Below are 23781 nucleotides of genomic sequence, written 5' to 3'. Positions count from 1 at the left end.
ACACCGTGTATGCCCTGGCAGCCTCCTGCAAGCACCCTCAGGCCATTGAGAAGGTCTACAGGATCAAGGTGGGAATTCAGGGATGTCTCTGCTAACCTGGCTCTGTGTCCTGTCCTGAGTTTCTGCAGAAGCAGAAGGGGATGCCCCTGGTTTCAGGTTGTCCCAAGACTCAGGAGGTGACCGTGGGCAGAGTTCATGGCAGCCACACCAGAACATCAGGGACCATTTTCTGAGCAACCCAGGGTACAGCCCCTCTGCTCCAGGCTGGAGCACTGGTAATTAGGCAGCAACATCCCTGGGGATGGACAAAGTACAGCCCCAAACAGGAGCAGCCACTCACAAGCGGGTCCAAACCTGTGTTTGTCCTCTGTGCCTCACGAAGTGCTGAATCAGAATCCCAGGGCTACATTACCCCAGACTTTTGGAGCCATTCAGTGCTGGAACCAGCCCCAGAGTTTGCACCTTCAATCCAGCTTTTGCAACCTGGCCCTGTCTGCTGTCCATGAGGCAATTTCCTGGCTAGCCTGGAGAAATAACCATAACAGACGATCTCAGCTGGCCGAGCGCGAGCAGCGGCACAAAGGCCGTCTCTTCTGCACTGCCCTGGTGCCAGTGCTGACCTTCCCTGCCGATGAGAGAATACAAACAGAATGTAAATACATGCCCAGTTCCTGAGTCATTTGGCCCCACTGAAGCTGATGTCAGTTGAGGACTGAAATGACACCGCTTTGCGAGCTTGTTTTATTTCCCCTCCATCTCCACTGCTGGTTTCACACTGAACTTATTTCATCAAGCTTCTTTCAAAGCTCTGGAGGGGTGATTATGGAGAGGTTGGTTTGCAGGGGGCTGAGCTCTCCATCCCTTATCCCATCACAAATTGGTGTGTTTGACCTTGGTTTACATCAGCAGAAGTTTGGAAAAAATCAGGCCCCTGGTGCAACATCCCAAAAATGCTGATACTGAGTGGAGCATTTCTGTCCCTGTGATGGATGTGGTTAAAGGGGGGGAATTGGATGCATCCCAGGAGTTCCCAAGGGCAGGCTGCTGCTCTGTCTCCTCTTAAATTTGCACGTGCAGATCTGAGCTGGGGCATCCATCACAGCTCAGCATTTGTGCAGACACAGCATCTTCCTTGCCTGGAGCTCCTGCTCCATGGGAAACACACAAACCAGGATCCCAGCAGGCTTCAAGGCTCTCCAGGCAAGCTTTCCCTCCTCATCTATTTTCCCCCTCTGTTTTTTTCAGGACAGGCCTCAAGAGAAGCCCATCTGCATCTTTATTTCCAACCTGGAGCAGTTGCGAGCAGCTGCCCCACCCATCAGCCCCCTGCTCTGGGAATTCATGGAAAACGTTTATCCCGGTGGCATTGGCTGCATTATCCAGAAGGGAGAGTGGCTGAAGAAGTTGGGTGAGATGAGCAGCACAACCCTTCTGTCCCCCTGTCACGTTTTCAGCAGGGCAGGTCTGCAATCCCAACACTCTTTGGGATGTGATGGGGAGAGATTCCCATCACTTTCTCCAAGAAATTCTCCCCGGAGCTCCCAGATGCTTTGGTGGATGTTTAGCAGAGGGTGTTAATCAGCTGGAATGACTCATCAAGAGTGGGAGCAGCAGGATGAGCTCTTTAACCAGAGGCAAGGGAGGCTGCTCAGCCTGGGAGGGTCCCCTCTCCCAAGCCCCCCGCTGCTCACTGGAATGAGCAAAGCAGGGTGGAGCAGTGTCCAGGAGATGAGAGGGTTCTGATGGTCATCCCTGCTCATCGCCTGTGCCTCCAGCACACGGACACAGGCAGGCACTGTGAGCACTGGGATGATTCACCTCAACCCTGGCTCCTGGGCAAACAGCAGGGAATGAGGGAACTGGAAGGGTTGGAGCACAAGTCCCGTGAGGAGCAGCTGAGGGAAAGGGGCTTAGCCTGGAGCAAAGGAAGCTCAGGGGGGACCTTCTGGGTCTGCACTGCTCCTGCCAGAAGGGGACAACCAGGGGGATCAGGCTCTGCCACCAGGGAACAGGGACAGGAGGACAGGATACAGCCTTAATCTGCACCAGGGGAGCTTTCAGTTGGACATTAAGAAAAAAATCTTCCCAGAAAGGTTGGTCAGGCATTGGAAGGGGCTGCCCAGGGAGGTGTTGGAGTCTCCATCCCTGGAGGTGTCCAAGGAAAGCCTGGATGTGGCACTTGGTGCCAGGGTCTGGGTGACAAGGTAGTGTTGGGTCACAGGCTGGACTCGATGATCTCAGGGCTCTTTCCCAACTCAGTGGATTCAGTGATTCTGAGTTAACCACGTTTAACAGGCAGAGGAAGGTGGTGGAGGATGGGAGGGTGGGCAGTGGTCACAGGAAGTCAGACTTTGGGATATAGGGAGGTCCTGTGTCTGTGGAAACAGCTGTGATGTCTCCAGTTGTGAATAATTTCCTTTTTACCCAGTTGGACCCCAAACTGTAAATCTGCTCTCACAGATTTCTGCTCAGGAACTGACATCCAGAGAAACACATTTAGTTGGTGCATGGAGCTGGGTCACTTCCAAAGGCAGCAGGAGATCCCCCCTCTGCCACGACAGGGGCTGTGCCAGCTGTGCCCCTGCCAACATCCTCTGCCTGTCCTTCCAGGGGTCGGAGCAGGATACAGCAGGGTGGGAACCCAGGACAGCATCATGATCCGAGTCCCTGACCTGACGGTGCTGGTGCACCTCATCGACATGACCGGGCCCTTGGCCATCACCTCGGCCAACCCCAGCGGGGAGGTGGACAGCACCCACCACGACATGGTCATCTCGTGAGTCCCTGCTCCCTGGCAGTGCCACCCTCCTGCTTCAGAGCTGGCAGAGCTTGCTTTGGTGCCCTGCACCGTGGGGAACCACCTCAGCACAAGGTCACAGCAAGGTCTGTGAAGGGTTGTTGCTATTTTTTGCCCCCCAGGCGCCTTGGCCATAAGCTGGAGGGTGTTCTGTGTGATGGAGAGTCTGACGAGGTGGTGGCGTCCACTGTGGTCAACTGCACAAAGATTGATGAAAGTGAGTGTGAGACCCGCCCTGTGTCAGCCCTGGCGTTTTCCTGGGAGGCTTCCATGCCTTTCCCAGTATCAGTCTGGCAGCACAGAGTGCTCCAAGAGTAACAGCTCCTGAGTGCCTGGACATTTGCAAACATGTTGATGAAGGGAAACAAACAAAAGATGTCCTGGGAGGACCTCTGTGTTGACAAGGAACAAGGGAGGAGGACAAACACAGTTGTGCAAGGAAAATCTGCCTCTGGAAATGCTCTGAGTGGGAGGGTGGGTGCTGCTGGAAGGAAAGGTGGGTGCTGCTGGAAAGAAGGGCTAGATGGGTGCTGGGAGGAGAGGTGGGTGCTGCTGGAAGGATGCTGGGTGCTGTTGGAAGGGGATGGGTGCTGCTGGAAGGAGGGTGGGTGCTGCTGGAAGGAGGGTGGGTGCTGGAAGGAGAGGTGGATACTGCTGGAAAGAAGGGTGGGTGCTGCCTCAGCCCACCACAATGAGGGTGGGACAGGAGCTTGCCCACAGTGATGCAGCAGCACACGCTGGGTGTCCTGGGTGACTCTGGGCTGACATTTGAGAGGGATTCATTAGTGGAAAACCAAACCCTTGAACAAAGTGTGATGTCAGTGTTCATCTGTGGTTTCACTTTCTGGTCCTTCCACACAAGTTTATTTTGAGTGGCTTTGTTGGTGCAAGATGTTCCTTTACATTCCTTTCTGTGCCACTCTGGGGATTGTCCTGACTTGCTCATTCTCCCTCTGGGAAGGTGGCATCACCATTGTGCGGGAAGGCTGCATCCCAGCTGGAAAAGTGATGCAGATCTTTGAAAGGGTGAAGAACAGAGTGGTCTGAACCGAAGGAACCTTCCCTCAGCAAAGGAACAAAGTCTGCTCTCCCTAAAAACAGGAGGTGTCCCATGTTTTGCTGGAGCACATGGCCTTGGGAGAGCCATTCCTTCTCTGATCTGCTCTTACCTCCTTGGGAATGGCAGCACTTCCCCAGCTGGGGCCTGTCCTGGGACCTTTCTGCAGTGATTTGTTGTTTATCCCCAGTAAGTGCCTGGAATCTCCAGGAGAGCTGCCCAGGAGCTGATGATTTACTGCAGGAACTCCCAGAGCTCCTGTGCTTCTGAAGTGCATTGGACTGTGAACACAATGTTTGTGCATCCCCCTCCACAACACTCACATCTGTGTATTTTAAAATCCTAAAACCCACTAAATAAATCCTCTTTTTGGAACATAAGGAGAAGGCTTTGTGTTTCATTTGATCTCCACCGAGCTCTTCATCCTCCCAAACTGGCAAAGCTCCATGACAGAGAGTTTGCAGCAAGTAACTCATCCCATTCCTTCCCTGCCGTCTTCCTTGCCACTCCCAGCTCATCCCAGGGCACTCAGCTCCTGGAAAATGCAAAGGAACATTCATGAACATCCGTGGCCAAGCTGGGGGCTGCCGAGGGCTCAAAGTCATGGGCTGGCTGGGGTTGGAAGGGATCTTCAGGATTATCTCATTCCAACACCTTGCTCCTGGGCTGAGTGCTGCTGCCCCAGAGCTGTCCCCACACAAGTCCCCAGGGCTGTCCCCACCCCTGTCCCTGTGTTAGGCGCTATGGAGGGGCAGAAGTTTCTGCCAAGAGCAGAGAACAAAACCTTCCTCTCTCCCAAAGCAAACAAGCCCCAGGGGGAGCCAGGGATGAGGGAATCCAATCACTAAAGTCAAACCTCAACAAAGGAAACAATGAGTTAGACCCAAAGGCTTCAAAACACTGCGAGGTGCGTGACAGATTGGAGGTTTTCTGTACTGTTTTTCCCATCCTGGAGGCAGTGTCCAAGTGGGAGACCTCTGCCAGTTCCCTGTCGTTGTTCCCTCTCCTCCCTCCTGCTCTGGGTAGGGAGGTCATTCCCCTGGCACAGCCACAGTCCCACCTCCCACGGGACAAGACCCTTCCCTTCTCTTGCTCCTTATCATTGTTTTGGAGCATCTTGCTCATGGAATTCTCCCTCAGGCCACATCCCACCTGTTCACCTGATGCTGCTGTGGGAGCTGGGCAGGAAAATCTGGGAGCCCTGGGGCTGGATTCCTCCTGCTGCTTTGGGAGTTGGGCAGGAATATCTGGGAGCCCTGGGGCTGGATTCCACCCAGGCCTCATTTCTGACATGTCAACACCAACTCCAGCCCGAGGTGCTCGCTTGCTTTGGCGCTGCCGTTGTTGTCCAGCTGGTGCTGCCGTCCCATGTGCACTCAGAAGTCACCATAAATAGCAGCTCTTGCTCCTTCTCCAGGTCACAGATGTTGTTTCATCCCAGCAGCTCCCCAAAGTCCCGGTCAGAGATCCTTGGCAGCGGTTCCTGGGATGGAACACAGGCTCCCCTTCACCCCGCAGCCTCCTGACCCTGAAGCCCGCTCGGGCACAGCTGGGCATTCCCAGCCTCCTGTGGTTTCCCAGCCTGTGCCAGCATCTGGAAGTGGAAGTTAGTCAAGCTCTCCTCCCTGCACATGCCTTAGGACTGCCCAACAACCTGGGCTGGTGGAAGGGGATGAGCTTCCAGGTCCCTTCCAAGCCAAACCCTTGCACGGTTGTGTGATAAACACTTCTTCAATAAACGGATGTAGGCGCCAGCTGAGGTTCATCACCACCCAGCAGAGGCTTAACTTTAAGGCATGTGGTGAAGTCCCACAACACGGGACTCCTCTCATGTTTAAACACCTTAATGCTTGAAAAACGACTTGAACTTCCTGAGCAAGTGAGGTTTGTTAATATTGGCTATAAACTGCTGGAACAGCAGAAAAACCCCAAGAAAGTAGAAAAGGAGAAGGTCCCTTCTTGACTTGTGATCTGGGACTGTGTGAGACCATCTCCATGCTGGTGCCATGGGAGGTGTCAGCTCCAGGGAAGGGTATGGAGTTCCCCAAGTGCCCCTTCATTGTTCACACCAAACTGCCAGGATTTGGTAAAAAAATTACATCTGGAACTCTGCAGTGGGTAAAGGGAGCCCAGGATGTGTCAGCCCTTGAGGAAAGCTCTGGATGGGAAATCAGGGGGGATAATAGAAACAGATTCCAACCAGAGCTACGAAAAATCCAGACTTTCTGTTATAAGTGGAGCAAGATAAGAAAATGGCAGGTGTTTATGACTTCATTTCAGGGAGAACCAGGATTAGTATTTCCTTATAAAATGTATGTAAAGAGTCCCTTCCCAGCAGAGCACAAGGAAATCTGTCTGTACTTATGGGCAACTGAGCCAGGGGTGTACAATTTTATGCAGTAATGGAGTTTTTATAATTTACTGAGTAAGGAAACAAACAAATTATGTTAGAGGAAAAAAAAGCCCCAAACAGTCACCCTAGTCTGGGCTGCTCACTTTGGCACTTGCATCTCATGAGTGTTCTGGTGACTCAGGAGTAATTATGGGTCAGAGGTATTTGCTCTGCACCTGTTTTCCACCATCAGGTGATAAAGTAGAAAAACAGGTGATTTTTAATTAACACAATAAATGGCACAATCAGTTTGTGCCAGGAACAAGTTCTCACCTCTCTTTGCTGCAAAGAAGGGAATAAATTTGATTTTTCAGTGTTGCTGCTAAATAAAGGGGAGTATTTCCTTAAAAAAAAACAAAACCAAACAAACATGTTTGGGAGAATCAGATAACCCTAAAATGGTTTGGGTCAGGAGGGACCAAACCCAATCAATAACCCTTTTCCAATCCCTTCCACTGGACCAGGTCATTTGTGCCTTGCACACACAGCTGGGAATTTCTGACCAACATCATGGAGGTTGTGGAGCAAAAATTTACTGGGTTTGCTGATAAATCTCAGACAAATGGCAAAGAATCTATGTTATTGGGAAATGTATTTCACAGCATTTTATCAAAAATACTTTCTCATGGCAGTGATATACTGGAGATGCTCCATCTCTGGAAGTGTCCAAAGCCAGGTTGGATGGGGCTTGGAGCAACCTGGGAGAGTGAAAGGTGTTTCCATGGCAGGAAATAATCTTTAAATTCCCAAATATTTCAACCCAAATAATTCTGGGGTTCTTTGATTAGGTTGTTGGTTCTGCCCCTTTAGCCAAATACATGATGGAATTGGTTACTGGGCTCTGAGGGGTTCCCAGGACAAACTGGGCTGGGAAATGGCTTAGAGCCCATCCCCCAGAGGGGTGAGCAGCACTGTGCTGGGGCTCTGACACACAAACCCAGCCCAAGAACGTTGGGGCCTGGAGCAAGGTCCCCATCATCACATTCCCACAATTCTTCCAAAGTAAATTCCCCAGGTCTCCACAGCCTCTGCCGGTGTTCCTGCAAGTTTAGAGGGAAACAAACACACCTCCCTTAGATCAACAACAGGAGGCCTCAATTCCTTCAGTCAGGCTCTCTAAACACAAGCGCCTTTCATCAGAGCTATTGCTGAGTTTTAACACCTCTTGTTGTGTTTTCCATTCTGCTGCACACTGGAGGAAGTTCATTCCCAATTGGGAAGGCCCAATTCCCAATGGAAACAGCAATGTCAACCAGAGTTAGGGCTAAAGGATGCAAACCTTGTCATATTTGTCCCTAAATCTCTCTTGTGGATGGTTTTAATAATTTCCACCCCTTCTCACCTTGGTGTTTGCTCCAAAGTGAGCTGAGCTCCAGTGAAATCATTTTCAGGCATGGGGACCTCGTTTGGCAAAGAGGAGCAGCCCTTTGTGGGTGCAGAGACAGGGAAGGAGAGGCAGGGATGGGAGAGGAGGCTTTAGGTAGCAGGGCATTCTTTTATTAATTCTTTTATTAAAAGAAACACTGGTGGAAAGTGCTGGTACAAAACTGAGCATTCACATTGTCAAGGAATTAAATTGCACCAACACCCATGGCGTTGCAGGACATTCCATGTGTGCTCCAGGAGACTGTGAAGGGAATACTGAGGAGTGACCATGGCCAGGCCTGTTCTGGGACTGAGGGACCAATGCCTGGGGGGTGGCAGCACGTTCGGGCACCACCAGGGCTCCCGTGCCTCGGAGGGGGCTCCTTTCTCAGGAAAGCAGGATTTGGCCAGCTCAGCTTCCCAGGGAACTGGATTTCCATCTCTTTCTCAGCACAGAGAACCAACTCATCCTCGTGCCTGGACTCTCTTAGGGCAGCTTTTACCAACTCATGGTTTACTCTAAAAATAAGGAAGTCCCTCCTAGGCCAGGAGTTGGTGACACCCTTCCCAGAGCTGCCCCACATCAAGGCTGTTGCGGGCTGGTTTCGGTTCTGCCCTGCCCATACCTGTCTCCTTCCTTCTTCTTGGGCTTTTTTCACTGATTGATCAAAGAATTCTATTTGTCAGATAATTTTATGAGGCAGGAAAATGCATCTTCCTGGTGGCAGTTAGGTCACACCTCTGTGAATTTGCATTTTATCAATTTAAACATAATTTCGTGCAGAGTAGGAAGAAAAAACAACCTGTGAAGACAGGTACACACCAACCTGTGAAGACAGGTACACTCTTGTTCTTCCGCCACGGATCTGGTGGGACTCACTTCCTCAACAGACAGGAGGAATTGTTCTGGGCAAAGCACGCCCAGAAAGTTCAAAGATCTCCAGAATCTGTAGCACCACAGACAAGGCCACCTCAAAGGATCCACCCATTGCTGTGCAAAACCCATTTCAGTAATCCCAAAACTCCAGACTGGTTTGGGTTGGGAGGGACCTTAAAGCCCATCTCATTGAGCTCTCATGGGCAGGGACAGCTCCACTGGGCCAGGCTGCTCAGATATGAACCCCCAGAGTTGCTGTTTCATGTTAAGGTTTAGCAATGAAGACATCTGGACAAGGCCTCCACCTTCCCTTGACTCACATCTCGGGTCTTTGAGCGAGACCTTGGAAGTGAGCAGGAGAACAGGATCACCATTAAATGGCTGTGGAAAGCCCAGCTCAGCTGTTCCTGTGGCCAAGGAGCTGGTACCCTGTACAGACATCTTTAATGAAAAATCCTTTCCTTAGGATTTTTTCTCCTGAGAAGCTGAGAGCCTCAGGAACAAAATGTAAATTGATTATCTGCTGCTGTGGAATGCAACAGGTGCATCTGTGATTGGCCCATGTTGGATGTTTGTAATTAATGGCCAATCACAGTCAGCTGGCTCAGACAGAGAGCCGAGCCACAAACCTTTGTTATCACTCTTTCCTATTCTATTCTTAGCCAGCCTTCTGATGAAATCCTTTCTTCTATTCTTTTAGTATGGTTTTAATGTAATATATGTCATAAAATAATAAATCAGCCTTCTGAAACAAGGAGTCAGATCCTCGTCTCTTCCCTTATCCAAGAACCCTGTGAACATGGTCACAGTACCCCACATCCCAGCAGCCATGGAGCCATGGACTCGTTGGGGTTGGTAACCATCAGTCCAACCACCTGGACTTGGTTTCTTCCTCACTTCCAAAACAGCAGCGAGCTTCCATGTCTGCTCCTTCCTTATCCCTTCCTCATTCCTCACTTCTTTTGCCATTTCTAATTCCCACAAGAGAATCCTGTGCTTCCAATTAGGACTCGGTTGGTTTTGCAAGGGAAGGAGGGCCTGGAGCGATTGTAGGGTTGGGAAGGAGGGGGAGAGGGGTCTGTAGGAGCCCTTGGGTCATGTAGGATCTGATAACCCAGTGTGGGACAACAGGGACCTTGGGAAGGCCGCAGGCACAGGAGGCCAGAGGTGGTTTGGGGACTTTTGGGAATTTTGAGGAGATAAGGTGAGAGTGGTTGGGGCAGGCTCAGTGCTGCTGATACCCACCCACCCTCTGGGTTCTAAAGAACTCCTGAAAGGAAACCAGGACATATCCTGGTCCTTTGGGAGTTTTCACTGAGTCATGCTGGGTCAATGGGTCACGCTGGAAGCCACAGCAGTGGGAATGATCACCTGAATCCAGAGATGCATGGGAGACCAAAGGAGGAAGGGGCTGTAGCACTTCAGGAATATTGGTGCTGTGTCAGGGAAGGAATTTGGGGCTGGGCATTTACTGAAACTCCTCACAAAAGGAACAAAAACACCTCACAGAAGGCCCACGTTACTTCCTGCTGGGTGGGGCACATGAAAAGTGGGGTATGAGAATGGAGGTGCTCAGATGGGGAATCCCCATGAGGAGGTGATCACCTGAGTGAACAAGGAATGCCAGTGAAGTCTCTAAATTTGGGATGGGACCATTAGAACTGCACAGAGCCAAGGCAGAGATGATCAGAGAATCTTCTGCAGCAGGATGTGAGAACATGAGGCTCCTCAGAGGTGCTTGGGCCTTGGAGGGACCTCAGTGACTGCTCCACAGCTGCTGGGACAGATGAACCCCTCTCTCTTGGGACAACTGTCCCAACCCTGACATCCATCTCATGGCCAGAGCAGAAGAATTTGCTGAAATTCCTGGGTTTTGCTATCTAGAACAAGATAATAACATGAGTGAGATCTCTGTGTGTTTTCCAGGAAGGAATGAAAAGTTCTCACAAGAGCTGACAATGTTGACCCTTAAACACGAGATTTTCTCTCAAGGTATTTATTGGAGCTGCTGAACTGGATGTTCAGGGCAGACCTCCCCATCTAGCCCCACACAACCTCCTGCCCTGACTGCTCTGTTATCCCCTGGGATCTGCTGGCACTGGGATCATCAGTCCAACCACCTGGACTTGGTTTCTTTTTTCACTTCCAAAACAGCAGTGAGCTTCCATGTCTGCTCCTTCCTTATCCCTTCCTTATTCCTCACTTTGCCATTTCTAATTCCCACAAGAGAATCCTGTGCTTCCAATTAGGACTTGGTTGGTTTTGCAAGGGAAGGAGGACCTGGAGCGACTGTAGGGTTGGGAAGGAGGGGGAGAGGGGTAGCACCTAAGGGAATGGAGCAGGGGAATCCAGTGATCCCATAAACCCACCAGGGTCTGCCCAAGGATGCAGCTCCCACAGACCCTTTCCTCCCTCAGCCCCAGCTGGCAGTGCCCTGCAGAAAGAGAGGATGGAAATCTTCAAATCAGAGGAAGAACATGATGGAGTCACAACTGAATTTAATTAATCCCATTGATTGTTGTTAAGTCTCAAAAACTGGATTTCCAGAAAGCTGTTTTTTCCTGCAAGATTTTGTACATAAACCATCTATTCCCTAGGGAGGTAAGTTCTCTCTGCTGTGCCACAGCAGGCACCTCCAGGAGCACCAAGAGTCACAGAGAGGGAGATGCACAGCAAAGGACAAAGTGTCCAGGGCCAGGTTGGACACTGGGGCTTGGAGAAACCTGGGATAGTGGAAGGTGTCCCTGCCATGGCAAGGGGTGGAATGAGATGAGCTTTGAGCCTCAGACAGTCTGGGATTCGGGGGTTTAACAGTTTTTTGCTTTGGTTCAGGGTCCCATTGCTGTCACCCAGCCATCTCTAAATCCAGCATTCCCTCTGGCAGGAATGTGGGGATCCCAGACCAGGGTGCTTAGCTGGGCACCACAGCTCAGCCCCTCTCAGGTGGTAAATCCCAGCTGTTCTGTGGAGCAGCTGAAAACCTGCCCCAGGATTTTGAACCATGGTATTTCTCTGTTGTTGACAGAGCTGATTATCTGGTGATTTTGCAGGAATAACCCCGAGCTGCTGCTGGGAAAGGGAGGAGCAGCAGGAAGAACGCAACGAGGTGAGAGTGACAAGAACCCACTGCAGGCCATGTTTGCAGAAGCTGTGCCCTCAACCCTGCCAAGATCACTGGGCTTGGCTTTAATTGAAGATGACCCAACCAAGCTTTGCCTCCACCCAACACCCCATCCCAAGGCACAGGCAGACTTGGACTCTTCAGGAGAAAGAACCCAAGAGAAGAGTCATAAAACCATGGAACTGATAAGGTTGGAGAAGATCTCCAAGATCATCTCCAGCATCATCTGATGTTCCCATCCCCCCCGAGCTCCCAGTTCCTGCAGGTTAGAAGTGGCCAAGGGATGTTCCTGCCCATGTCCCAAGGCTCCTGCTGGGCTGGTGTGGCCCCAGCCGTGGTTGGGAGGCTGCCCTTCCCCTCGGAAGAGCTCTGCCCACCCTGAGCCAGGCGCACCCACCCCACGGCACGTCCTGGCCGTGGCACTGAGTCAGTTCCTGTCCCCATGGCACCGCTCTATTCTCGAAGGGTGAGCTGGCTTTTTCCTGCCACTGGAAAATACACTTCTTTTACATCCTTATTTAATCTTTTTTCCATTGACACGGATGTCTAGACTCCACAAAGGGCAGAAGGAAGGTGGGACAGCCCTTCTTCCCGGGCTGTTTCCAGCCCCAGTGGGATTGCAGAGTTGGCTGGTTCACAAAGAGCCCCATTCATGAGGTTGTTTTGTCTCCCAGGGTGACCTTTCAGGCCTAAAGATCTCCAAGACATTGACAATGCAACCAAAATTGGTTTCAGAGGAGCCTCTTCTGGTTTCCCTCCTCCTGTGGTGGAGGTCTGAGGACCTCACACCCCCTCCTGCCCCTCTTACCCAGAACATGGGAGCAGTTCCTTCCCCTTGAACAGGACAGAAGGCTCCGTGAGGCTTGTCCTTGAGGAGCCTGGACAACCTTCTTTGACCATAACCTCCAGTTTTACTGATGAAAATACTCTTGTTGATAGCCCAAAATACTCCTGATCTGTGATTTTTCAGCACATGTATCCCAATATTCAAATGTTTATCTCAGCCCTTTCTGACTGGATTTCCCACTTAAAACAGCAACTTTTTTCATCTCTCCACTACCCTTCAAAAATGTTTTACTTCCCCTTAATGCTGGGAAACTGTGGAAATAGTAGAAATTTTTTTTGCCTTTATTTAAGTGAAAGATCCCATTTAAATCCCCTTTTCCCTAAGCTGTTCCTTTCTGGTTTGCTGCTACACAGGAGAGCTGTGGGTGGGGTAAGATCATGCCTGAAATGAAACCTCTCCTTGTCTCACTTCAGCAAAGTGAGAAATGCTTCCCCTGAGACTGAAACCAACATTTTCTCTGAATAAAAACAAAAAAAATATGGAGAAAAAGAGGAAAAATGGATCCTGATGAAGCGTTGAGTGAAGAACACAGTTTCTTGAGCCACTTTTAATTTGTGCCACACCAAAAAATCATTATTTGCAGCACAGGGCAGCAGCACCCCTGGTATATTTAAGCAAGGGCAGTTTTCCCTCACCAAAAGGCTTTGTGATGTTTCAGCACCTCTCCAAATTTCCATTCCTTATCACATTCCCTCAGATTTTGGTGTTTATGGTGTTTTTCCAGTGATTAAGGGGTGAAATTCAGCCTTGGCACTTTTGAGCTGGTACCAGGAGCTGCTGTGAGGAGTTATCTTCTCCCTCCCTCCTCTTCCCCACCCTGGAGGTGTCACAATTTGATTTCCTCCTGACATCCTGCTTGGATCCTGCATGGCCCGGAACATCAACATCCAGAACCCTTTGCCCCACAAGGTTTTTTCATGATTGCACAGCCCTGTGTGAGATCTGTTTATTGAAAATATTTTATTGCTTTCTAAAAATCATTTTAATAAACTCCAAGGAGATACAGGAAGTAGATCAGCAAAATTATTTAACACACCTAATTCTCTGAAATTTTCTCTGCAGGAAGAGAGCCAGCTCTGTGAGGACAAGTTGAGGAGACCCCATTTTGCCAGAGTTCATCGAGGTTGATCTCCTTCAACTGCACCACTTTAATCCTCAAATTCCAGCACAGCTTCAGGTGAAATCAATGATCAATGGATTGGTTTCAGCTGGAGTTTGATCAGCACCTTGCACCTGAGTCAGGTAAGAATAAGACCAGCAGTTTTTGGAGATGAAACAAGCCATAACTGCAGTGTTTGCCAAGGAAAACTCCTCACAAAGGTTTGAGACTCCTTCCCAACTCCTCCTGCTCAGCAGCCACCTCTCCACACTGCCTGTCCTTCCTAAAAAGTCCACATCCTCCCATTGCTGCACTCCAGGAGCCATCCCACCATGTCCCAGTGATGCCAGTAAGGTCATGGGTGAGCACATCTCCAACTCCTTCCCTGTACTTCAGGAACTTGCAGAGAAGCTGGAGAAGACAAATGACTGCCTGGAGTGGCTGGAATTCCTTCTTCTGATCCTATGGAATTTGCACTCTGGAGGAAACGTGCTGTGAGATGGAAAGAGTTGGGCTGTAAGGCAAGAGACCAGCTCCTGGAATCCTCAAACACATGGAGATTGCCCTCCTGAAATTCCTAACATGGGAAGGGAGGGTCTTCCCTAAAGCTCCAGCACCTTTAAGGATATAATATTGGAGTCATCCAGATGGGAATTCCACCCTGACACTGAGTGTGAAATACAGAAATGGCACCTCAGGTCATGGCTTTTCTTTGGAGTGTTGGGTTCTCCCAACAGAGGAAAGACCTCCCAAGAGGGGTCAAACATGGGTGACCTCCCTTCTGGAGAGAACACAGCAGGAGACACCCCCAGCTCCCAGCCCAGACTCTGCCAAGTCCATTGGATGCACCAGCAAAGCACCTGGACACATCTCCCCTCCTCCTTCCCCACGTGGAGTGGCACTTGGGGACATGAGTCAGGGGGGCACTGGCAGTGCTGGGGGGACAGCTGGACTCAAGGACTGGAGAGCTCTTTTCCCACCTAAAGGATTCTGTGTGATTCAAGTTTCATGCAGTGTTTTTCCCCCACCAGGTAATTCTGCACCCCTTGGCCTCACTCCATGCCCCAAATCCACGGAATTCCCTCCCAGTGTCAGGGATGAAGCACTGTCACTCTGGGCCAGCTATCACCAAAGGAAAGCTTGCTTTGGCCGTGGCTGATCTCCAGGGAAAGCTGGCAGTGTCCCCAAGGGAAGATGTTCCTGCTGGGTGCCTGGGGTCTGCCAGGCAGCACCGCACTGGGATATTTGAGCAGGGTCCATAGGAAGATGAATGAGGCACCCCTGCAGCTGGGGAGCCTCTCCCATTGCCCAATTTGGCCAAAATGGCATTTTCCAGCAGCTGCTGTCCCACTGAGCACGGAGCTGTGGCAGTCAGAAGCGGGTGTGATGCTCGGGATCGGGATCCGGCTCCACCAAGGCAGCTCTGCCCACCCCGTTGGGCACAGCATGGCCACGACTCTGGAGCTCTTCCCAGCCTTTTGTGGGGCAAGGGCCACTGCTAGGGACCACCAGGTGTTTCTTCTGCACCTGCTCCAGGATTTGCAGCACCTGGAATGAGTAGACACAGCTGGGAGTAGGTTAGGAATTAGGGGAGAGCACTGATTTCTTCTCCAGCTGTTGAAATAATCAAACAATCATAAAATAATGGGTTGGAAGTGACTCTTAAGGGGGGCAAGGACACCTTCTACAAGATCTTCTCCCCCTGGGCAAGGACCTTCCACAGGATCTTCTCCCCCTGGGCAAGGACACCTTCCACAAGATCTTCTCTTTCAAGTGTCTGGCTCGGTTTTGGGATGACACAAATCATTTTTGCACTCAGAGGTCTCTGGGATGGCTGAACTTGGAAAGCCTGCCCCACAGAGGTCCATGACCTTGGATCTCAGAGCCCTTTCCATAGATGAATCAGCCCCACCTTGCCCATTCCCCAGCTCCTCAGAAGTGCTCCAGTGCTCCAGAGCAAGATCAGGACAGAAGCATGGAGCTCTGCTCTTGTCCCTCACACCAGCCTGGGATAACTCCTTGTGCTATCACAGACTTCTTGGTCTCCTTACTGAATTAGGAAGCCCCAGGCTGAAACTCATTCAAGGGAGAAAGGGAATGGAAATGAAATCCAGCTGAATTTCACCTGAGACTTGGGGATGATGCCGACTCGGAAGAATCCAATGCTCCCACTGTCAATCTTGGTGCAGTCCACCACGGTGGAGGCAATGTTCTCTGGAGAAGGCCCAGCACAAAGAACTGCATCCACCTAAAACCAGCAGATTTCCACACCAAATTCCCCTTGGAAAGGGAGAGTTTCCCTTCCCAACAGTAAATAAAACTCATCAAAGGCAATGCTGCTCCTTCCTGCCCTGCTGCAGTGACACCAGTGCTAGATTTGGAGTGAATGAACCTCAAAGCAAGGACAAGGGAGAGCTCTGTGGGGTGCAGGTCAGCAGCACAGCACAGCACAGGCAGGTTTACAGCAGCCAAAGAGCTCTGGAGAAGTCCCATCCACAAAGAAAATGTGTATGAAGTTTTGATTTTTGAGCAGTTAGAGGTGGTAGATTTGCACCACCTCTTGTTTAAAGCTGCCACGATGACACAAAATGTAAAACCCCCAGAATTCAGCAGTGAAACCCATCCAGAGTTGAAAGGATCCACAGGTACCATCAGTCCAACCCCTGGCCCTCCACACCAACAATTCCACCCTTCCAAAGGCTCCTGGAGCTCTGGCAGCCTCGGGGTTGTGCCCACTCCCTGGGGAGCCTGGGCAGAGCCAGCACCCTCTGGGGGACGAACCTTTCCTGATCTCCCACCTAAACAATGAAAGGCCATGACCATGACACTTCCATGAAAGCTCTAAGTGCCAGCAATATTTTGGTGCTTGGCACCAGTTTTAGACCAGCCCCAGCCTTAGATGGGAGTCCCTGAGTTCAGGGATCGGCACCAATTTTAGACCTGCCCCAGCCCAATGCCAGCTGGAGCCCTGGCACATCCAGGCACCAGGATTTGCTTGCCTGTAAGCAAGAATGATTTTTTTATTGCTCCCATTATCCCATGCTGGAATATGAACCCACTCACGTTGCCAAGCCATAACTACAGTGTGTAAAGCAGAAGAGTTTTGGTTTCACACCAAGACCTGTGCTTTAAAATCTTATTCCTCTTTGACACCAGCATGAGGAGCATCCATGAGATTTTTTAAGTTAGAGGCTTTCCCAGATTCCTGATACCAGCTATTGATTTGCCTTCTGGAAACAAAGTGGTTGCACTTTTCCATCCCCATCTCTTGGTTACCTTATCTCCCAGCTTGGCATACACTTGGTTGTGGTGGGTCGTGTCAGCCTCTCCTGTTGGGTTGGCTGATGTGACCACAATGGGGCCAACCTGGTGACAGAAGAACGGGGGTCAAAGCTCTGAGCAGGACTTTGGGGATAAAAGAGGTGCCTTGAGCTCTGAACTTCATCTGTAACTCTGAAGAGAGCTCAGTGTGGCTCACCCAGGTGAGGCACCTTTTTTGCAGGCAACCAGAGTCCCACCAAACTGCGTTAGAGTGACCAGCACTGACAAATTTGGGTTTAGTGATGATGGCCATGAAATGACATCTTGTTTTCTAGCAATAGCACTTGCCTAAACCTAGAATACTCAGGGTATCACAGCTCCTGTGGCCACCTTCTGCGCCTTCTGAAGTTATTCCAGCCTCAGAGAAGTCCCTGCTTCCAACAGTGTTCTACGTTGGAAATTAAACTGTGTCTGTTAAGGGTATTCTCCTGATTTCTTGACCTGGTGGTAGCTCCTATTCCCCTCTTTGCTGCCATAAGATCCCTCCCAGCTGCCTGGAGGCCCCAGCTCTTCTCAGAGAAGGGCTGAGGTGCTGTGACTCACCAGGTCGATCAGGTGTGTGGTGACAGAGCAGTCGGGAATGCGGATGGCCACACTCTGAGGGGTCCCAACGTACTTAGCAGAGTCCTTCATTCCCAGGAAATCCACCCATTCACCTGCACCAAGCAGAGTCACTCAGCACTTGGAGGTTTACATCAGCCCAAACATGATCATTGTAACGGGAATATCCCTATGGAACATGTGGCGTTGCAGGGGTTCACAGGTTTGGGAATTTCAAACCCAAAGCTCTCCAGAGAGCTTGGAATTAATAGCATTTCCTCACCTCTGGGAATGACCAAGCTAATGGGAGATGGCCAGGCAGCCTCCATGAAGTCCCAGAGGAGGGGAGTGAACAAGTGCTTGGCAGGTTCCAGCTGCTTTAGGCTGGAAATCCAGAGGGACATGGGGCGATCCTGAGCCTGGCGCTTGGACCTGGAACGAGGGAAGAAAAGGTGAGGCTGGAAGTAAGATGAGGATTTAAATTCAAGGAAAAGAAACTGCTGGAGAGGTCTAGACCTAAGAGAAGGTGTGCAGGCTCTGCCCCAGGTCACCAGTCTGGAGAAGAAGTAGGACTGTTCAACCACAGACTGTATGGGAAGGAACTTTAATGGCTACTCCCAATCAGGAATGTCTATTTCCAAATCAAGGCTTTAACTTCTTGTGTAGTGATGGGTAAAGGTCCCAGCAGCCCAAATTCTGAGGAAACCCCACCCATATGAGAGGCTCCAGTTTACACCAGAGGGGTTTTGTTGTGGCAATACATACCTCCAAGTAAGAACAATAACCCCTGCCCCATTTGCCAGAAGTGGTTTGGGTTTCTTGTGGTGTCCAAGTTACCCAGCTCCATCAGCCTTCAGTGTCCCAGAACACAACCACAGCTCAATTCCCTCCTTTCCTCACCTGGATCTTCTCCCTCCCTTGCTGTTCCCACCGAGGCTGAGCTGCCTTGCTCTCAGTGGGTGCTGCAGCCAGCACTCAGTAGCAGCCCTGGGTTCTGGAGGCCAGCCCAGGTGCCAGCACTCACCGGTGAGCTTTCTCCACAGCGTCAGGCCGGCTGCAGGCAGCCACCAGCACGTACACAGTGTCCGTGGGGATGCCACAGGTGCCACCATTCCTCAGGATATCTGTGGGCATGGGAACAGGGCACGAGCCTTGAGTGACAGGGGAGGGGTGTAATTCCCATGGCAGAACTGCCACACAGTGTCCTCTCCTCTCCTCTCCTCTCCTCTCCTCTCCTCTCCTCTCCTCTCCTCTCCTCTCCTCTCCTCTCCTCTCCTCTCCTCTCCTCTCCTCTCCTCTCCTCTCCTCTCCTCTCCTCTCCTCTCCTCAACTCTGGCAGTGCATTTTCCCAAGGGGATATCTGACATTTAGGGGAATTCTGGGCCAGAGTGGAAAGAGCAAGGACCAAGCATTGGCTCTGCTCTCTCTGTGCAAAGCTTTGGGTGATAGCCCCAGCCTGGAGGATTCCTGGGTCTCAGAGCAGATGAGGACACAGGGAAATGATGCAGGAGACACAGCAGGAGATACGCTGCCCTACTCAGCTCATGACTCCTGTAACTTGGCCCACTTTACCAAAACATCACCACATCATCCAGGTTTCCACATCAAGGCCAAGTTGGATGGGGTTTGGAGCAACCTGGTCTAGTAGAAGGTGTCCCTGCCTATGGAACAAGGTGGGCTTTAAGGTCCTTTCCACTCAAACCATTCTGTGATTCTCTGATTGGGATAATGTTCTTCTAAGAGTGTTCTGCTACAAAACCTCCCAGAATTTCCCCTCCATCCCCACATCCTGCCCTCTGTTTTCCCCTTACCTGCAATTCTCTTGACTGAGGAAGCTTTCCTGGCAGGCAGGTGAAGGCACTTGGTCGTTCCTGCCCCGACACCACTGAGCTGCACCATGGGCCTCCCCATGGGCAAGCAGCAACCCTCAAAGGTGCTGCTGGCCAGGGCAGCCAGGAAGCAGTAAAAGCTGACCAGCCCAAAGATGAGGGTGGCAGCAATGTCGTATCCAGTGGGAAGAGCATGGATGGCATCCAGCAGGAAGCTGACAGCAATGAGCATGAACGTGAGGGAGTAGAAGAACCAGGCCATGTTTAAGAAGACTGAGCAGAAGACAATGAAGCAGTTGAAGAGCATGAAGGAAATGATGCCTGTGGCTGCGTGGAAGCTTCTGGCAGTGCCACAGAGGCCACTGTACCTTGTCAGGCCCCAGATGATCCACATGACAGAGTAGAGGATGAAGGCACTGCTCTCCAGGGTTTTACCCCGAGCAAAGGCCACTGAGCCACCAAGGAGCTTCAGGACCCCACCAGCTACCACCACCCATGGAATGACCACGGTGGCAAGAGGAGCCTGGGAGTCTCCTGAGGCTGTTAGAGCAAAAGAAGCCAGGACACTGCAGGCATAGGTAAGAACTTCTGCATCAGCATACTTGGAATAGCCCAGGTAGGGGTCATGAAGGTCTGGCCCCTCCCGGAGCTTCAGGAGGCTGCTGCGAGCAAGGAGGGCCTTCACAGCACCCTTCCCTGTTGGGATCTTGGCCCTGGCCCTCACATTGTACAGGTGAATCAGAGCCACCAAGGCCGAGGACACAAAGATGGCCACAGCCACACCTTGGGGGCCACCTGCAAAAAAACCCCTGGGGCTGCAAGCCAAGGCAATGCAGTAGGTGACAAAAACCAGCAAGTACAGACCATCCACAGGGCTCTGAAGGGAGAGAAAAAGAGCCAAGACAGCAAAAAGAATGGAGAAAACCACCAGGAATGGGGTTGGGAGAGACGGCTCCTCTGGCTGCCAGGCGGGGTACAGGAGGCAGTAACCTGCAGCGAATTTGAGGATGGAAGTGAAGCCAAAGGCCGTGGCCATGAGAGCGTCCATTGCACGGTAGGACAGCACACAGATGCCAATCTGGTAGGTGCCAGCTGCCCACAGCCAGGGCACATGGCCCAGGAAGAGTCTGTGGGTGACCCCCAGGAGCCTGCAGCAGAAGACACTGGCTGACAGCATGTTCAGGAGCAGCCCGGGGGCTGCAAAGGGGTTGGTGCTGCCAGCGCTGCCCCGGCCCTGCTCCTGGGCCTTCCTCTCGGAGAGATCCGTGCCAGGGAGGGCAAGGCTCCCTTTGGTCAGGAGGCGGAGGATCCTCCCCAGGGCAAAGTAGCCCCCAACCAAGCAGACACTGAGGTGACCGCAGGCCACGGCCGAGGCCCCGAGCGAGGAGCTGCAGTGCAGGGCCACCTCATGGGCACTGGCCAGGGACACAGCAGCGGCCACCAGGCCCAGCAGGGGCTCCCCACACAGGAAGCCCACCACGGCCAGCAGGAGCAGGGCCAGGGTGAAGGTGGCCAGGCCTGGCACCAGGGCATCGCGGGCATCCCCCGGGCCAGGCAGCGCTCCCTGCCCTGCCAGGATGAGGATCACTCCATAGCCACTCCAGAGGGCTGACAGGGTCAGACACAGCGCCACCAGCAGCGAGGCATTCCTGAGGCTCCTCCGGATCCCTGCGGAGCAAACGGAGACAGGGCTGTGGTTTTGGACAGGGTGTGGGAAGCAGGGGTTAGGAAAGGCGGGGAGCAGGATCACTATGGGGCAAGGATCAGCACAGGCCCTGCCTGATGATGGATTTGTCCTGGAGAAAAGGATGCTCAGGGGGACCTTATCCCACTCTACAACTACCTGGAAGGAGTTTGTAGTGAGGGGTCAGGCTCTTCTTCCAGGGAACAAGAGTCAGGACAAGAAGAAATGGCCTCAAGTAGTGCCAGGGTAGGTTTAGATTGAATATCAGGAAAAATTTCTGATGGAAAAAGTTGTCCAGCCTTGGCACAGCTGCCCAGGGAAGTGGTGGAGTCCCCATCCCTGGAAGTGTTTAAAGACACACGGATGTGGCACCTGAGGACATGGCTTAGTGGTGACCATGGTGGTGGTGCTGGCTGATGGCTGGATTTGACAATCTTCAAGGTCTTTTCCAACCTGAACAATTCTGTGATTTGATGATTCTGTGATTTTATGCTGCTATAGTTACAAAGAATAAATAATTCAACATTCATTCTAGAAAGTGTGGGTTTTGTCCTAGGCAGTGATTTTCTTCTCTCAGGTAAGTAGAGGAATTTACCCATGGACATTTCAATCCATGCATGCCGAAAGCACTCTCAGAAAGCCTGGGAGATAAATGTGCATTCAGTGTGTTAAAACTCTGGTAGAGCATTTGTTTAAAACAAACATTGATTTCTTCTCTTGCCTATAGAGGGAAAATTTGCTGCACTGACACACAGCCATTGAATGGCTTGAGTTGGGAGAGACCTCAAAGCTCATCCCATTTCACCCCCTGCCATGGGCAAAGACACCTTCCACCATCCCAGGGTCCCTCCAAGCCTCATCCAGCCTGGCCTTGGACACTTCCAGGGATCCAGGGGCAGCCACAGCTGCTCTGGACAACACACTCCTCTGGAAGAAGGGATGACTGGCCCGGCAAGGCTGCCATGGTTTGTATCCTGTGGGCAGAGCAGAGCTGGATGTGCACAGCTGTGGGAGGGAGGTTTGGGGCTGGCCAGCCCCAGGTCTTACCTGCATAGGCCAGGAGAGCCGACACAAGCAGCAGCAGGACCCCCAGAGCCGTGCTGGGGATCAGCGGGGCCGCTCGCGCGGAGCTGTAGAAACGCACGGCCAGCAGGAGAGAGCCTGTGGGACACGGGGGAAACACACAGAGCCTGTAAACCTGGCCCAAAACCAGGGGAGAATCAGGGCAGACAGAGCAGGGAACAGAGGGAAAATAACAGTGCAAGATCTGCAAATAGGAAAGCCTAAGGAGCTGGGGGACTGTGACTCGGTTTGTGCCCAAGGTCTCACTTCTTTCTGGGTGCCTGGTTTAAAAAAGTTTGGAATTAGTCACTTGAGGTTGCCCAGAGAGGTTGTGGTGCCCCATCCCATGAAGGTCAGGTTGGATACTGGGGCTTGGAGCAGTTTGGTCGAGGGGAAGGTGTCCCTGCCCATGGCAGGGGATGGAACTGGATCATCTTTAAGGTCCCTTCCAACCCAAACCATCCTAGGAATGTATGAAAGAGTCTGAAAGTGCTCCCCTGTTGCCAGGTAAAGGTAAAAATCCATTATTCCAGTTATACAAAAAGCAGACAGACAACACACCCTGCAGCTGATCCCTCCAGCCTTGTACTGATGGAAAACCAACTGAAAAAATCCAGGAAGATGGAACACAAAGGAGGAGCAAGTGAAAGGGAGTGAACACAGAAAACAGAGCCATGGGGAGCAGGGCTGGAAAAGGAAAGGGGAGGAAACTGCATCCAAACCGAGATGATTTACTACAGTGACTATAAAAAAGTTTGGATTTGCTTCCCACCCAGCGTGGAACGAGTACAAAACTTCAGGCCAACCCTTGGAAGCCAACACAAATATTTTGTTGGCCGCCAAAGCAGGCACAGAGATCTCTGGATAGAAAAGCTCACCCCAGGCAGAGAAGCCTGAGGATAAACAGCCTCCTTAGCCCCCTCGGAAAAGGAGGGTGTCCCGGAAAGCTCGTCCCAAGCCCGTGTCCCGTGCCAGGATGCCAGGAGCGGTCCCTACCTGCGGAAATGCCCAGGAGCCCGATGCAGGAATGCAGTGACTCAGCCCCGCTGTCGCCCATCCCTGCGCGCCGCAGCCCCGGCCGAGGGCTGCACTGCTGCCTCTCTTTCCTCCCATGCTCTTTATAACCAAACCATCGCCGCTGCCGCCGGTCCTCCCTGCTCTCCACCCCTTTTCCCTACAAACCTCTTCTGTTCCTGCTCCTCTCTGCAAGCGGGAGGAAATGCAAATGAAGTTCTGGCTGCAGTAAATTTGGGGCTGTGAGTCAGCGTGGGCTGCTGGTAGCTCCCTCCAGGGGCCTCTTAATTTTACTGTTGATTAACCCTTGTTCAAAAAGACACTTGAAAAATAAGGCTGAGAGTTTATTGCTGTTGCTACCTTTTTTTTTGCTCCTGCCAGTGAGGAAATTACACTGGTTAAAATGAAGGTTGTTGCAAGCATCCACCTTGATGGAGCAAACAAGCCCTCTGCAAGCCCAGCAGCTCCTTGGGGACCACTTGTTTCTCCTCACACTGGCCACGGGCCTGCTGTTTGTCCCTGTCTCAGCTCTGAATGCCTGGCACCAGCCCCCTGAGCTGGGCAAACCCAGGGCAGACTCAGTGCCATTCCCTTAAAGGTGACTTCTGTCTGTCTGCCACTCCACATCCAGCTCCTCCAGCCATGGGGAGCCTCGCTGGCTTTCCAGGTCAGGAGTGAGTGTCCAACACTGCCAGGATTGTGTCCCAAAGGGGACATGAAGGACCTGTGGGAAGCTTCCTGCTGCTCCTCATGGGGAATGCGTGGTCAGGGCACAA

General features: G+C 51.8%; 1 protein-coding gene across 1 annotated transcript; it reads right to left on the bottom strand.

Moving 5' to 3' along the window:
* Nucleotides 1-13401: 13401 nt before the first annotated feature.
* On the bottom strand, nt 13402-23048 carry LOC136562774 (uncharacterized). The gene is made up of 9 exons (XM_066559781.1): nt 22988-23048; nt 21977-22090; nt 19228-20913; nt 18441-18540; nt 17700-17848; nt 17420-17532; nt 16832-16921; nt 15681-15803; nt 13402-15103 (listed from the first exon to the last, which is right to left on the bottom strand). The coding sequence occupies exons 1-9, from the start codon at nt 23046-23048 to the stop codon at nt 14927-14929; spliced, it is 2613 nt and encodes an 870-aa protein (XP_066415878.1). The 3' UTR covers nt 13402-14926.
* Nucleotides 23049-23781: the final 733 nt, after the last annotated feature.

The sequence above is a fragment of the Molothrus aeneus genome, chromosome 14, assembly GCF_037042795.1.
Source record: "Molothrus aeneus isolate 106 chromosome 14, BPBGC_Maene_1.0, whole genome shotgun sequence".
NCBI classification, from domain to species: domain Eukaryota; kingdom Metazoa; phylum Chordata; class Aves; order Passeriformes; family Icteridae; genus Molothrus; species Molothrus aeneus.
The sequence above is the reverse complement of the archived record's forward strand: the minus strand, read 5'-3'. Positions and strand labels throughout refer to the sequence as shown.